The following is a 13,884-nucleotide window of genomic DNA, read 5'->3' as shown; positions in this document are numbered from 1 at the left end:
TTTTTCGATTTTTGAAATTTTCGAAAATTCGAATTTTTTCGAAGTCTATAGCCTTCGAAAATTTTTTTTTTTTTCGGTCATTACAACTTTGTCTCATTCGACTCAGAATCGCGTGAAACATGTTTTGAACCCATCGTGGGGAGGTCATTTTTTGATTTTTGAAATTTTCCAAAATTTTTGAAATTTTCCAAAATTTTCAAAATTTTCGAACCTTGGCATTTTTTCATAGTCACACTTAGTAATTGAGATATCAAAATTAGGGCGAATTTTATAATGTTCATTATGAAATTGTCGGACTGCTGGCCACGTGTTACACGTGTTCAAAGACATTGGTATCAATCCAGCAAATGGCGTTACAATGCTGCTTGTAGTAGTCTCCTTCACATCTCGAGCCATTGTCCAATTCTATAATTGTCCATTACACTCTATACCCGTGCAAGAATTTTTCCAATTATTGGGTCTTTTCAGGAAAAGGTCTCGTCACAGTCACGTTCAAAAGTTAATTCTTTGGTCGAAATCCAAAAATTTCAATGTAGCTTGGGATATAATCTAATCGTGACAATTTGCACATCCATAGTAAGAGTCTGCGAACATATGAACTTTCGGGAAAAGTGTTTGACGTGATCTTGAGTAGTTTCGAAATAACTGCGTTGTGAAAAATTCCGTCATCCGCACATCCGTAAACGACACTGGGGAAGAAAATCTGTTCAAAAGTTGTGCATTCACTACGTAAAATTGGAAATTTTCAAACTTTTTCTAGGATTACACGTGAAACTGCACAATTTTTTATTCCTCATATCCGGAAACTTTTCTTTTTTACAAATTTTGAAAGTTTTGAAAACTCCTGCGTAGAAAAGAACTTTCTCGAAACTTTCGTCCTCAGTCGTATTTTTTTGCAAAAAAATACCTATTGGAACGGGAGCAGGGAGTAACACATTTAACGTCAATTTGTTGCAACAGCCGTTGGACAGGGATCAACCAAACGGTCGACCACAATGGAGATTTACAGTTTTCGCTCAAGACGAGGGCGGCGAGGGCCTGGTGGGTTACGCGGACGTGCAAGTGAATTTGAAGGACATTAACGACAACGCGCCAATTTTTCCGCAAATAATATATTACGGTAACGTGACGGAAAACGGTACGGCAGGAATGCTCGTTATGACGATGACGGCGATCGATTACGACGACCCGAACGAAGGAACGAACGCCAAGCTGATGTATTCGATCGAAAAGAACGTAATTGAGGAAGAAACCGGTTCGCCGATTTTTGAGATCGAGTCCGAAACGGGCGTGATTAAAACGGCGGTTTGCTGTCTCGATCGCGAAAGAACTCCCGACTACTCGATCCAAGTCGTCGCTGTGGACGGTGGTTCGCTAAAAGGTACCGGAACCGCCTCGATCAGAGTCAAGGACATCAACGACATGCCGCCACAATTTACCAAGGACGAATGGATGACCGAAGTCGACGAAACGGACGGCCTCAAATTACCCGAAATGCCCATTCTCACTGTCACCGTTCACGACGAGGATGAGACCAACAAATTTCAGTACAAAGTTCTCGAAAACAGCGGATACGGTGCTGATAAATTCACCATGGTCAGGAACAACGACGGCACCGGTTCACTCAAAATTGTCCAAGCCCTCGACTTTGAAGATCAACTGCAATGCAACGGTTTCCGCTTCCGCATACAGGTCAACGATAAGGTAATTTTGGATTTCAAATCATTTGGGGAGTGGATTTGGAAAAACAAATTTTCAATTATATCGCGACATGAAATTTCATTCTCCATACGAAACTACGGTCTTCAACGTTCACGATTTTGACCTTATTTTTTTACATTCTTCGTGAATAATTTTCAATCAATTAATCGATGTTCCCGAAATATTGAACCAATTTTATTTTTTAATCTATCGTAAACTTTCAAAAAGTTGGCAAAATATGAATTTTCTCATAGATCGAATACAGAGCTTCCTTGAACGTTGGATTAATGACGAGGCTCGATTTTTATTAGGGAGAAGACAACGACAATGATAAGTACCACGTGGCATTTTCGTGGGTGGTAGTGAAGCTTCGTGACATAAACGACAACAAGCCACAATTCGAGACGGCGAATATTGAGACTTCGGTGTTGGAGGATGCGACAGTGGGAAATACGTTGGAGACATTCAAGGCAACGGATCCGGACCAAGGTGGCAAGAGCAAAGTTTCGTACTCGATAGATCGCAGTTCGGACAGGAAGCGTCAATTTTTCATAAACGAAAACGGCACCGTATCGATCCAACGTAGTCTCGATCGGGAAGAGACGTCGAGGCACCAAGTGAAAATATTGGCGATCGATGATGGAATCCCGCCGAAAACTGCGACCGCGACACTGACCGTTGTCGTCCAAGATATAAATGACAATGCTCCCAGATTCCTCAAAGATTACCGACCAGTTTTGCCCGAATACGCGCCCCCTCGGAGGGTCGTTGAAATTCTTGCGACCGACGATGACGATCGATCCAAGAGCAACGGACCACCCTTCACTTTTAGAATGGATCCTAACGCCGAGGACACTATTAGAGCAAGCTTCAAAGTCGAAAGTGATAATAGTAAGTGCGACGTTTATTTCGTTCAACTTTCTCTGAATGATGCTGTCAAAACCCTCGATTTTGGCGCTCAATTGATTTGTCAGGAAACGACACAATCGAATCGTCAGCGTTGGTTGTGTGCTCGGTGTATGGCTTCGATGTTTTCCCAAGCTAAACATCCCCGGGCAAGGCCGGTATGCTTGGTTGAGTGACCGTTTTGGCATGCACAGTCTTGTGGATCTATGATCGAGCAGAAGTCAGTTTTCCTGAGTTTCTGATGGCCCGAAACACCTGAAACTCGGTAAAGAAGGCCAGATTTCTGTATCGGTTGGGTTCCCCAGTTTTCCTTGGCCCTCGTGAAAATGAGCTACGGCAGTGCATTAGCAAATGGACGACACTCCGATGAGAAGTTTCCCAGGAACAGGGTTATGATCGAGAGCAGTAAAGTAAAAGAGAAAATCCGGTTTCAAATTAAACTCGACTCATTGGATGCAAATTTGCTAATTAGCATTCGGGAACGCACAAAAGTGTAAACCACGGCGCAACAAAGTGGTCGGAAACTATCGGTAGTCAACGAAATAAAGGCTAATAATTCTCTTGTCATTTTATGTACGACTGCACCGATCGACATTATCGGCTTTCAAAGAATCGTTCTTGATGGTATCGCTCGATCAATTTTTCTCATTGAATCCGACGCGATTGAGCATGTCAAGTATTGCAAATTAAAATCAACCAGTTGATTCACTGTCTGAGAAAAATCGCGGTCACTTTGGCGTTTGGCAACTGACTCATCGAGAAGTAGAAAAGTATAAACGTTTCCGAAAAATCGAAATCAAAACTCCTGAAACCATTCCCGTAGAGCCAATAAAAAATTGAGGTTTTCATCAATATTTAAAAAAAGTATTTCAATGTTTTGAAATTCAGTTACTCATTATTGCTTATGTTTTTGCAGAGGGCGCTAATGGCGATGGAATGGCGATTGTTTCTTCGCTGAGATCGTTCGATCGCGAACGTCAGAAAGAATATCTCATACCCATCATTATCAAAGATTCGGGCACGCCATTAATGGCTGGTACGAGTACCTTAACAGTCGTTATCGGCGATGATAATGACAACAAAATGCAGCCTGGGTCCAAAGATATATTCGTGTATAATTACGCTGTTAGTATCAAACGAATTATGTAACACAATTGCGATCAATGAAGCGAAAATTGAAGCTCCACATTAATTTTGAAACGAATCAGTGATTACGATTAAATCTACATTTTTTCGGTCGCAACGATCATTTTGCTCGATAATTGCGAGTGATATTTGAACGCTTTTCCATTTTGTCAGAATAAAATTTTTCTATTTCTCAATAAGCTTAAGCTTTTTGATTGGTATTCCGTGGAGTTAATTGCATTTTTCGCCAGAGAAAAATTTTTCCGCTGCGAGCGAAGCGCCGATTTTCGTATGGATAAAAACAAACCTTGGATTCTTGTTTCAGGGACAATCCCCCGATACGGAGATCGGTAGAGTTTATGTTTACGATCTCGACGATTGGGATTTGCCTGATAAAAAGTTCTACTGGGAGGGATTAGAGCACGCGCAGTTCAAGTTAGACGAAGACACGGGAATGATATCAATGAAATCTGGTACTCACGATGGCCGATATCATTTGCGTTTCAAGGTTTATGACAGGAAACACACGCAGACCGATGTGCCGGCGAATGTCACAGTGACGGTCAAAACCATTCCTCACGAGGCCGTCCTCAATTCTGGTTCCGTTCGAATATCCGGGATAACCGACGAAGATTTCATTCGTGTATGGAATTATAAGGTGAAAAAATCATTCCCCATTTCCAAGTCTAAAATGATCCGTTTGGTCGGTTCAATTTTCACTAAGTCAAGTTTTTTAAACTTTTTATAAAAAATTCATTAACCATGAAAGACTGTGAGTAGAGATGATGTTGAAATTTTGAAAATAATCACTTGGATTCTCATGAAATATATTTCCGTTTGATTCCATAGTCGGAAGAGCTAACGAGAAGCAAAGCCGATTTATTCAGAGACAAATTAGCCAATTTATTGGATATTGCGAGAGACAACGTGGACGTTTTTAGCGTACAATTGAGAAGAAAGCATCCACCACTCACGGACGTGAGATTCGCTGCTCATGGCTCACCATATTACAAACCTGTACGATTGAATGGAATTGTACTCATGCATCGAGAAGAGGTCAGTTCACTTTTCAGGCATTTTCACAATAGCACTGAAAATATCATTGTTTTTACTTGAGTCTTCAAATTCGAATTCTTCAACAGAATTTAGACAGCGGTAAATTATTGAAAAAATGCCAATTTTCATCGTCATTTGAAGGGAAGATTTTTAGCATGATCCCAAAAATCCTCATTTTGTATTGTTTAATCATTGATTGGACAATTTGACAACTGGCCTGACATGAAATAATGATTTCTTCTTTGAATTTCAGATCGAAAAGGATGTGGGAATAAATATAACAATGGTGGGAATAGACGAGTGTTTTTACGAAAATGAAATGTGCGAGGGCAGTTGTACGAATGTTCTCGACATAAATAATTTACCGTACATGGTAAATGCGAACAGAACAGCGTTAGTCGGTGTCAGGGTCGATGTTATGGCACAATGTACCTGCGGCGCTCGTAATTTCACTACCAGTGAATCATGCAGAAACAGTCCGTGTTACAATGGAGGTCGTTGCACCGAAAACAGATTTGGCCTCACGTAAGTTTACAATCTTGTACTTACGTTATGAATCACCGATTGATTTTTTTGTTTTTTATCATGAATTTCGTAACTGTCTTCCACTTCAATGGCATCAAAAAACAATCAATAGACCAACAGTTATCTGTGATCATTTAACGACGCTGAAGTTTGCAACGTTGGAGTCCAACGAAATAATGTAAAAAAACTCTCCAATAATTTCAGTAAATCTCCAATTTTCTTCCCTGCCGAATTTCCAATTCGTTATTTTTCAAACCACATCAATAATTCGTTAAATAAAAAAATAATTAATTATAAATCTTTTTTTCGTTCATTTCGTTGAACTCCAACGTTGCAAACTTCAACGTCGTATCATTTACTGTGATCATTTATTCTCGACTTGGATTAATTTTTTTTTCTAAGGTGCCAATGCCCAGCGGGCTACAATGGTCCAAGATGTCAGCAGACCGCTCGAAGTTTCAAGGGCAACGGTTGGGCGTGGTATCCAGCCTTGGAAATGTGTGACAACAGTCACTTGAGTTTTGAGTTCATAACTCGCAAATCCGATGGTCTGTTGTTGTACAATGGTCCAATCGTGCCCCCAGAATCTGACGAAATCATGGTTTCCGGTAAGCGATTGACCTCGAGACATCCATTAAAAAAATCGATCCGGAAAAACAGAAAATTAAATTATGTATGACATTTAAGGATAATTATTAATTATCCAGCGACTAGATAACTACTTATATAAACTGATGACCCATTTGACTTTATTAAATCATTTTTTTTTCATTCAATTCGATAAATAATAATTATTTGAATCAACAATATTTGAATAAATCACTGATAGTTCTAACTAATATTATAAATGCCAAAGTGTGTTTGTTTGTTTGTCCTTCCTTCTTGCCCTAACTAAGCAAGCAATCTACTTGATTTTTGGCATAGAGTTAGTTTAAAGGACGGAGAGTAACACAGGCTACTTTTGGTCCTGGAAAAAAGTCAAATTCCCCAGGGAGATTTACAGGAATATTCGTATTTTTACACGAAAAATTGTCTTTCATAAACGTCCTAACAAAAAAACAAGCGTCCTTAAATAGTGCACTGTTTTGTATTCAAGGTCGGTGTATTATTCCTCCTGGCAAAGTTTTTCAGATGACGGGGCGAGCGAAGCCGCGGGTAAAATCTAGTCTGTTTAAAAAAGGAACACGATCGATTTGAAGATTTGACAATTTGTCTCATCAGATTTACAATAATCAGTTGCGTCAAGCGAAACGTTGATGATACTGAAATTTTCTTCGTGAAAGCACAATAAATTGAGATAACCAAATAGCCATACTGTTTTTCGACTGCAACAGCCCTTCAATTTCCCACTGTAATTTTTCAGATTTCATTTCGGTGGAGTTGGACCGTGGGATACCGAGATTGCTTATAGACTTTGGATCGGGAACGTTAGAACTGAAAGTCAAGACAAAACGACCTCTGGACGACGGCGAATGGCACCGACTCGACATATTTTGGACAACGGAAGTGGGTCGAATTTTTTCAATCGTTTTTGTCATAATCGCTCAAGACCTCGCTCAAAAATCCTTGACTCACAATATTTTTTCTCCAATTCCACAGACCGTCAAGCTCATCGTGGATTTCTGTAAATCTGCTGATATATCGGAATTGGAAGATGGAACAGCGCCTCAGTTCAACGACTCGACGTGTCAAGCCCAAGGAACCGTGCCACCCTTCAACGAATACTTGAACGTCAATGCACCTCTTCAAATCGGTGGCTTGTACTACGAGCAATTCGACCCGAGCAACTACAAATGGAAGTCAATGCCGTTCGGCAAAGGATTCGATGGCTGCATCAAGAATCTCTTCCACAACAGTAAATTGTACGACCTCGCCCACCCTGGATTATCGAGGCACAGCGTCGCGGGCTGTCCACAGACTGATGACATCTGCAACAACCAAGAATCAACTTTCCGGTGTTGGGAACATGGGACCTGCGTTGGCAGCTTCGTCGAGGCCAGATGTCAGTGCAATCCTGGCTGGACCGGACCCGGATGCATGGCTCCCACTGTTCCAACTACCTTCAAACAGCACAGCTACGTCAAATACGCTCTTTCCTTTGAACCTGATAAATATTCCACTCAGATACAACTGCGCTTCCGAACCCGTGAGAAACAGGGCGAATTGTTTCGAGTTAGCGATCAGCACAACAGGGAATATGCTATACTTCAGGTTCGTTAGTGTTCCACGATTTTTTTTCAATATTTCGATATCTAGTTTTGATTGAATTAAACTTGGCCAGTAAGTTGGTACTCATCGATCGAGAGTAAACTGAAGAAAATTTGTTGATGTTTGGAATCTTGGAAAGAATGCTTTTTCGGTGGAATAAACCGAGACGAGTGATCAAAGATTAAGTTTTTTTCACGCTCGATCATTACCCTCCAGATAACCGACAGCAGACTCCAGTTCAGATATAATTTGAACAGTCTGAGAATAGAGGAGAGGAACATATGGCTGTCGGCGATTGCGGTTAACGACGGTCAATGGCACACGGTTAGGGTATCGAGATACGGATCCGCTGCGACCCTGGAATTGGACGGTGGAGAGGGCCGACGTTTCAATGAGACTTTTTCATTCGAGGGTCATCAGTGGCTGATGGTCGATAAACAAGAAGGAGTTTATGCGGGTGGCAAAGCCGAATATACGGGTGTCAGAACGTTCGAGGTTTATGCGGATTATCAGAAAGGTGTGAACATATTTATCCAGCTGAATAAAGCTCTTTTGGAGCTCACCAAATGGTGACGATGCTCCAGACGAGATTTTAGGATTCAAATTATCACTTAGTTTGGAATTAAGTACACTCGTGATGGGCGGAAAAATGGTAAAATCTTTAATTAGATATTCTTCAATCACGTTTTTTTGCCCGCTGCAAGTGTACAGGAGGCCTTAAACGAAAATTTATCAGTGAGACTTGGTTTTCAAAAAATAATTTGTCAATGAATTCGGATGTGGATCTCATAGTGGAGAACGAAAGATCGAATAACGCTTGGCTTTTTTCGCAGGGTGTCTCGATGACATCAGACTCGAAGGCAAGCATCTGCCATTGCCACCTGCGATGAATGGCACTCAATGGGGTCAAGCTACAATGGCGAGAAATCTCGAGAGAAATTGTCCATCTAACAAAACGTGCCTGCACGTTACGTGTCCTGAGCCTTTCGAATGTACAGATCTGTGGAACGAGCACGAGTGCACGTAAGTTCTCAACCACCGAATTTACAAAATTACTTTGCTCGAGATCACTTCAGCATCTCCGTGGAACACGCTGAAAAAGAAATGAGTTTACGAGTGGATGTCTTTGCGCAGGTGTGGCGAGGGGAGAATAAGGTCACCGGATGGAAAAAGCTGCATTGACAAAAACGAGTGCATCGATTATCCTTGTCTAAATGGTGGACGCTGCATCAATCAAGATCCAAGATTACGGTACCGATGCATTTGTCTGGATGGATTCTGGGGTGAAAATTGCGAGCTCGTTCAGGAGGGCCAGACTCTTAAACTGAGCATGGGAGCTTTGGCAGCCATTTTGGTCTGTCTACTCATCATTCTGAGTACGTAAAAGAAGACACTGCTGAGAGTACTATTTTTTTCATAAAATTCGTTCTATTGACAGATAGATTATTAATTTACCCAAACCAACGTCTTTTGCGCATAGATAGGAATTCGTGCACTCACCGAGCTGTCATTGTGCCGAAAACTATTTATCAGAGCTAGTTTAATTGAATGAAAATAATTCGACTAATTTTGATTGGCTGCAAACTTGAAAAAGAGAATCCAAATCCCAAAAAAATTTCAAAATTCTCAATTGCGACTCAGAACTTAAGTGGACAAATGAAACTCAATTTAATTTCCAAAAGGGACTTGTTTCGTCACTCCACTCGAATCAAGTGAGCGTAAAAATTGTCCCATTTAGGGTTTAAGTTAGTTCGTACTTTCAAGTGCCAACTCCCGATTCCCAAGTGAAACATTTTAGGACCTTTTCCAAGGAAAAGGTATTGAAAGATTTTTTCCGTAGCATAGATTTCAGGAATCATTTTTTCATCGTCTCATACATTTTAAATGTCGTCTTAGTAGATTTTTTAAAGGAATGAAATACTCATGGGTTTATTCTTGTAATTTACAGTACTAGTCCTCGTTTTCGTCGTCTACAATAGGAGAAGAGAATCTCATATCAAATACCCAGGCCCAGATGACGACGTGCGAGAAAACATAATAAATTACGACGACGAGGGTGGTGGCGAGGACGATATGACAGCATTTGACATAACCCCACTACAGATACCAATCGGTGGCCCTTTGCCGGAAATGGGAGGCAAAATGGCACCGTGCAAGTTGGCCTGTTAGTGTTATCCACATACAATTGCACCTTAAATTCGTGCATTTCGATCTTTGGCGCGATGAAGCTCTTGAAAAGTCCTGAATTAAAAAATTTCTTATCATCTTCACAGATCCGATCGGAGCGGAACCAAACGTTGGAATGTTCATCGAGGACCACAAAAAGAGGGCGGATAACGACCCTAATGCGCCACCATTCGACGATCTTCGGAATTACGCGTACGAGGGTGGCGGAAGTACGGCAGGCTCGCTCTCGTCGTTAGCTTCCGGTAAATCCCATTTTCATTTTACTTGAGCGCGTAGCGAGTCGATCAAAAGTCTTGCAATCAGCTGCAATATTTTCAACGATTCTACTCTGAGTTGCGCCCTTTCCTAGCAGCTTTAACTCGTAAAACAGGTTAAAATCAACGAAATATCAAAATTTTGAATGACAAAAAATCAATAAGAAAATATTTTTTAAAATCGACAAGCAAAACGTAAAATCCTCTTGTGCAGTCTTAAAAACTCACGAACCAGCATTCATTAAGGTATTCTTTTCGTATGACCGTATTTTTTGGTGGCGCGAATTGGGGCACTGGAAATTTGGACTGATTCCTAACCTCTGGGAAGTCGCAGTTATATAGAAAAAGCTTCTGGCTTCTGCCATTTGTCGCTACGAATTGCTTACATTTTTTCCATCTGTGAAACAATTTGTAACAGGAATTTAGAATTATTATATAAATTATTGAATAAAAATATGGTGAAGATGGAATCTCCATAAGCTCCCGTATAAATTTTACGATTTTTTCAAGTTTTTATTCTTTATCAAATTACCTTACTGTAATTTAAAATCAGTTATTTGTAGAATATTCGTGTTCGTGAAAAGAATACCTTAACGAATATCCGCAATGCGATAAAAATGACTCTTGCCAAGCCAAATTTTTGTCAAGTTCCGGCAGGTAATGTTGAAAATCCACGGACAAAAGTGGATTGTGAAACACGCGTCCGTGAAATGGAGAGTGCTGTTTGACGATATTCACTGTTTTGTTCCCAGGAACTGACGACGAGCAACACGAATACGAGTATCTCGGTGCTTGGGGTCCGAGATTCGACAAATTAGCCGATATGTACGGTCCTACGGAGGAGAGCGAAGAAGAGGAATAATTAAAAAAGGGCCGAACGAGTGAGAGTCACGATACTCTCGGCTGACAAAGACAGAGTCATCGCTCACAGTAGGTGCTCCATGCTAAAAAAAGGGAAGAAAAACCTAAAAATCCAAACATGTCTCCGGCCTTGGACATGAAGTTATTGATGAAGAGTACATGATTTTTAAAATGACTCAAGTGCCCGGGGCTCTTTCCCCTCCCCGGCGTGACAAAAACTGTTGTAAGACTGTCTAAAAGCTCATTCCCAATCTCACTTTGGGACGAATATAGTGAAACGAAAAGGTTAACGAGGATCTCTATGAGTTGAGTTACGAAGAAATTCGAGCTCACGTAAAAATACGAAACTACCATTGAGTGATGAAGAAAAAAAAATAAAAGTAATAAACTGCGAAATCGCGCGAAAGTATACATACGAAAAGACGTCTAATTTAATGGACTAGTGAGTGTTCGTTTATAAACGGAATACGAAGGCACTGCAATCGGCTAATGTAATAGAAATAATGATAATTATTATATATTAATAATATTAATAATAATAATAATAATAATAATAACGATATGTTCGTAATGTTTGTCGAGTCAACCGAAAAAGCCCATTGCAGCAGCTCTTGACATTGAATACCTTGCCTCCCGAGAGATAAGTGGCATTACAAATTTTGTATAAATTTTTCACCACTATCTCATTTATTTATTGCTCGAGTCCCTCCCCCGAATCGAGAAACTCGATTTTAAGATGTTATTTTCTAATCCATATTATAAATATATATTTAATTGCCATGTGCCGTTGTTACCCGTTTTTCTCTTGGCAGTGTGAAAAAAAAAGTAAAAGAAATGTAAAAGAGGTGGTGAGACAGGTAAACAGAAGGGAAGGAGAGGGAAAAATTGTATAACGATGGATTTTACACCGATAGTTAATGTTTTTACCGGAAGAAAAACCAAAGATATATTAAAAAATACTGAAAATAAGTATTGTTGATGAAAAAGAGTGTTTGAATGCGAATATTTAAACAACAAAATAAACAGCATCAACCAGAATCATGTTACGATGAAACCATAAAACGCACGAGTATTTCACTTTTTATTTGTCAAAGATAAATCGTGCATCGTACTCGTAGAGAGAACAAAAAAGATGGACATTTTCATTACAAGTATTATTACGAGTTTATCAATATTATAAATGAGACGTAAGATATATGTAGAATTGGATGGAAGAGAACGCGTATACGTGAGTGAATATGACCAGAAATAAATGCGTTAGTATGTGCATAAATATTTATAAACAAATAAATATATATATAATTATCGAATGATTATATATATAATACCAATAATTTTATTTGATTGGGATTGTTTTATTTTTTATTTATGTCGCAATCTTGAGGTGTCACATTCAAGTCTTCGAAACCTAACGAATCAATGGGTCACAAAAGTCGTAAAAAGGGGAGGGTGGAATAAGAATCAGGCGTTAAAAATTCATTTTCTCCGTAACGATAGTTTTGGACTCCGAAAAGAATTTTTTTCTGAGCCCCGTTTGGGAAGAACGAATCTCCCTGTTACGATGCTCGAATGGACTGAAGTTGTAAAATTTCTCTACGGAATATTCATAGTCAATTTACCGGTAAGGGATCCTCGCGATAATTATCCGTAAATAATGAGAACAAGAAAATGGGAATGTAAAAGAAGAAGAGAAGAGATATTAAAAATGAATAAATGCGCGTAGAAACGCTGCTGTGTACGAGGATGTAAAAAAAAAAAAGGGCAAACATGCTGAAAATATTTGTCAACGAAACGCGCCCACAAATTAATACGTAAATTTAAGAAAACAGGAAACACAAAAATTAAGAAGAAAATAATAATAAAGTAATTGAGGGGTGAACGGTGGAAAGGGCGTCTTATCGTAAATTATATATACACACACATTACACCATCATTATTATTATTTATTATTATTATAAATATTATTATTACTATTATTATCATCACTATTATTTGACAAACTATCGTATTACGTATCGTTTTGCGATTTGTGATATTAATTTGCGTAAGTGTAAAGAGAAAAAAACATGAACAAGAAAGAAAAATAACGCATTGCGCTCCACCAATCCCAAATTTCCTAGTCTAATGTTAAGCTTAAATTTATAAGTGTAACTATAGAGGTCAGTCTATAGTGAAACACGAATTATAATTGCGCTGATGTGCGTTTAAAAGAAAAAGAGATAAAGAAAACACGTGAAGAAAAAAAAATACGAAAAGAAAACGAACATCTTCCTCTCTCATTCCTACCTCTCTCCGTATTTATCGTTGTCATAAGAAAGTTATCTTCTCGCACCCTGGTGAAGAAAGAACATGAATCAACCCCACGAAGCACGACTATTTATAAATAATTTACAACTCGTTAATCGGTTCGTCTTGCTCTTTTTTTCCAACCATTATTCTCGAATATTATTAACATTGTTATTATTTTTTTATTTTTATATTTCATGACCTTTATCATTGTGGTATATACATTAGAGTAGAATCTTCCTCCGCACGACCTACAATACCGTCCTCCCTTCGAGAAATGAAAAATTGAAGAGAAAAAAAAACAAAAAAAAAACAGAATAGGAAATAACAAATAATAACGACACAAAAAAAATTACCGCAACTATACAAACAAAAAATACGCAACTGCGACGACAAAGAAATGAAACACAAAGCAGTATATAAATATATATAAATAGATAGAGAGTTGTAAGAATCGCGGAGGGGGTGAGACAGTATTTTACAAACTGACATTAGCTCACGTGACATGAAAAATAACACACACACACACACACACCCTCACTCAGTCACTCACTCACTCACACACAAGCACACACATAATACAAGCATACGACATTAACACGTGAAAAAATAAAGGAATATTCTTAATAATAAAAATACTAATGTTAACGATAATATAAATAATAATAATGAAAAAAATAGTGTCGGAAAAATGGAAGAAAAATGAAAAAAAAAAAACCAAAAAAAAAAACCTTCCGAGATGAAGACAGAAACAGTTTATCGTCGAATTTGGGTT

The 13,884-nt window shown here is 38.9% G+C and overlaps 1 protein-coding gene across 6 annotated transcripts in view; it reads left to right on the top strand.

Moving 5' to 3' along the window:
- CadN (Cadherin-N) overlaps nucleotides 1–12,605 on the top strand; it is a 108,096-nt gene extending 95,491 nt beyond the window's left edge. For all 6 annotated transcript variants that reach the window (XM_043420812.1, XM_043420811.1, XM_043420810.1 and 3 more), the window contains 15 exons: nucleotides 961–1,704; nucleotides 2,013–2,592; nucleotides 3,524–3,732; nucleotides 4,058–4,390; nucleotides 4,582–4,788; nucleotides 5,042–5,313; nucleotides 5,716–5,921; nucleotides 6,677–6,819; nucleotides 6,913–7,524; nucleotides 7,738–8,038; nucleotides 8,355–8,544; nucleotides 8,656–8,897; nucleotides 9,470–9,685; nucleotides 9,795–9,950; nucleotides 10,715–12,605. In XM_043420812.1, coding sequence (XP_043276747.1) covers nucleotides 961–1,704; nucleotides 2,013–2,592; nucleotides 3,524–3,732; nucleotides 4,058–4,390; nucleotides 4,582–4,788; nucleotides 5,042–5,313; nucleotides 5,716–5,921; nucleotides 6,677–6,819; nucleotides 6,913–7,524; nucleotides 7,738–8,038; nucleotides 8,355–8,544; nucleotides 8,656–8,897; nucleotides 9,470–9,685; nucleotides 9,795–9,950; nucleotides 10,715–10,824 — 4,521 coding nt within the window. In that variant the 3' untranslated portion in view covers nucleotides 10,825–12,605. The remainder of the gene's footprint in view (nucleotides 1–960; nucleotides 1,705–2,012; nucleotides 2,593–3,523; nucleotides 3,733–4,057; nucleotides 4,391–4,581; nucleotides 4,789–5,041; nucleotides 5,314–5,715; nucleotides 5,922–6,676; nucleotides 6,820–6,912; nucleotides 7,525–7,737; nucleotides 8,039–8,354; nucleotides 8,545–8,655; nucleotides 8,898–9,469; nucleotides 9,686–9,794; nucleotides 9,951–10,714) is intronic.
- Nucleotides 12,606–13,884: the final 1,279 nt, after the last annotated feature.

This window comes from Venturia canescens, chromosome 5 (genome assembly GCF_019457755.1).
Source record: "Venturia canescens isolate UGA chromosome 5, ASM1945775v1, whole genome shotgun sequence".
NCBI lineage: Eukaryota > Metazoa > Arthropoda > Insecta > Hymenoptera > Ichneumonidae > Venturia > Venturia canescens.
Note: the sequence above shows the minus strand (reverse complement) of the source record. Positions and strands in the feature narration are given on the sequence as shown.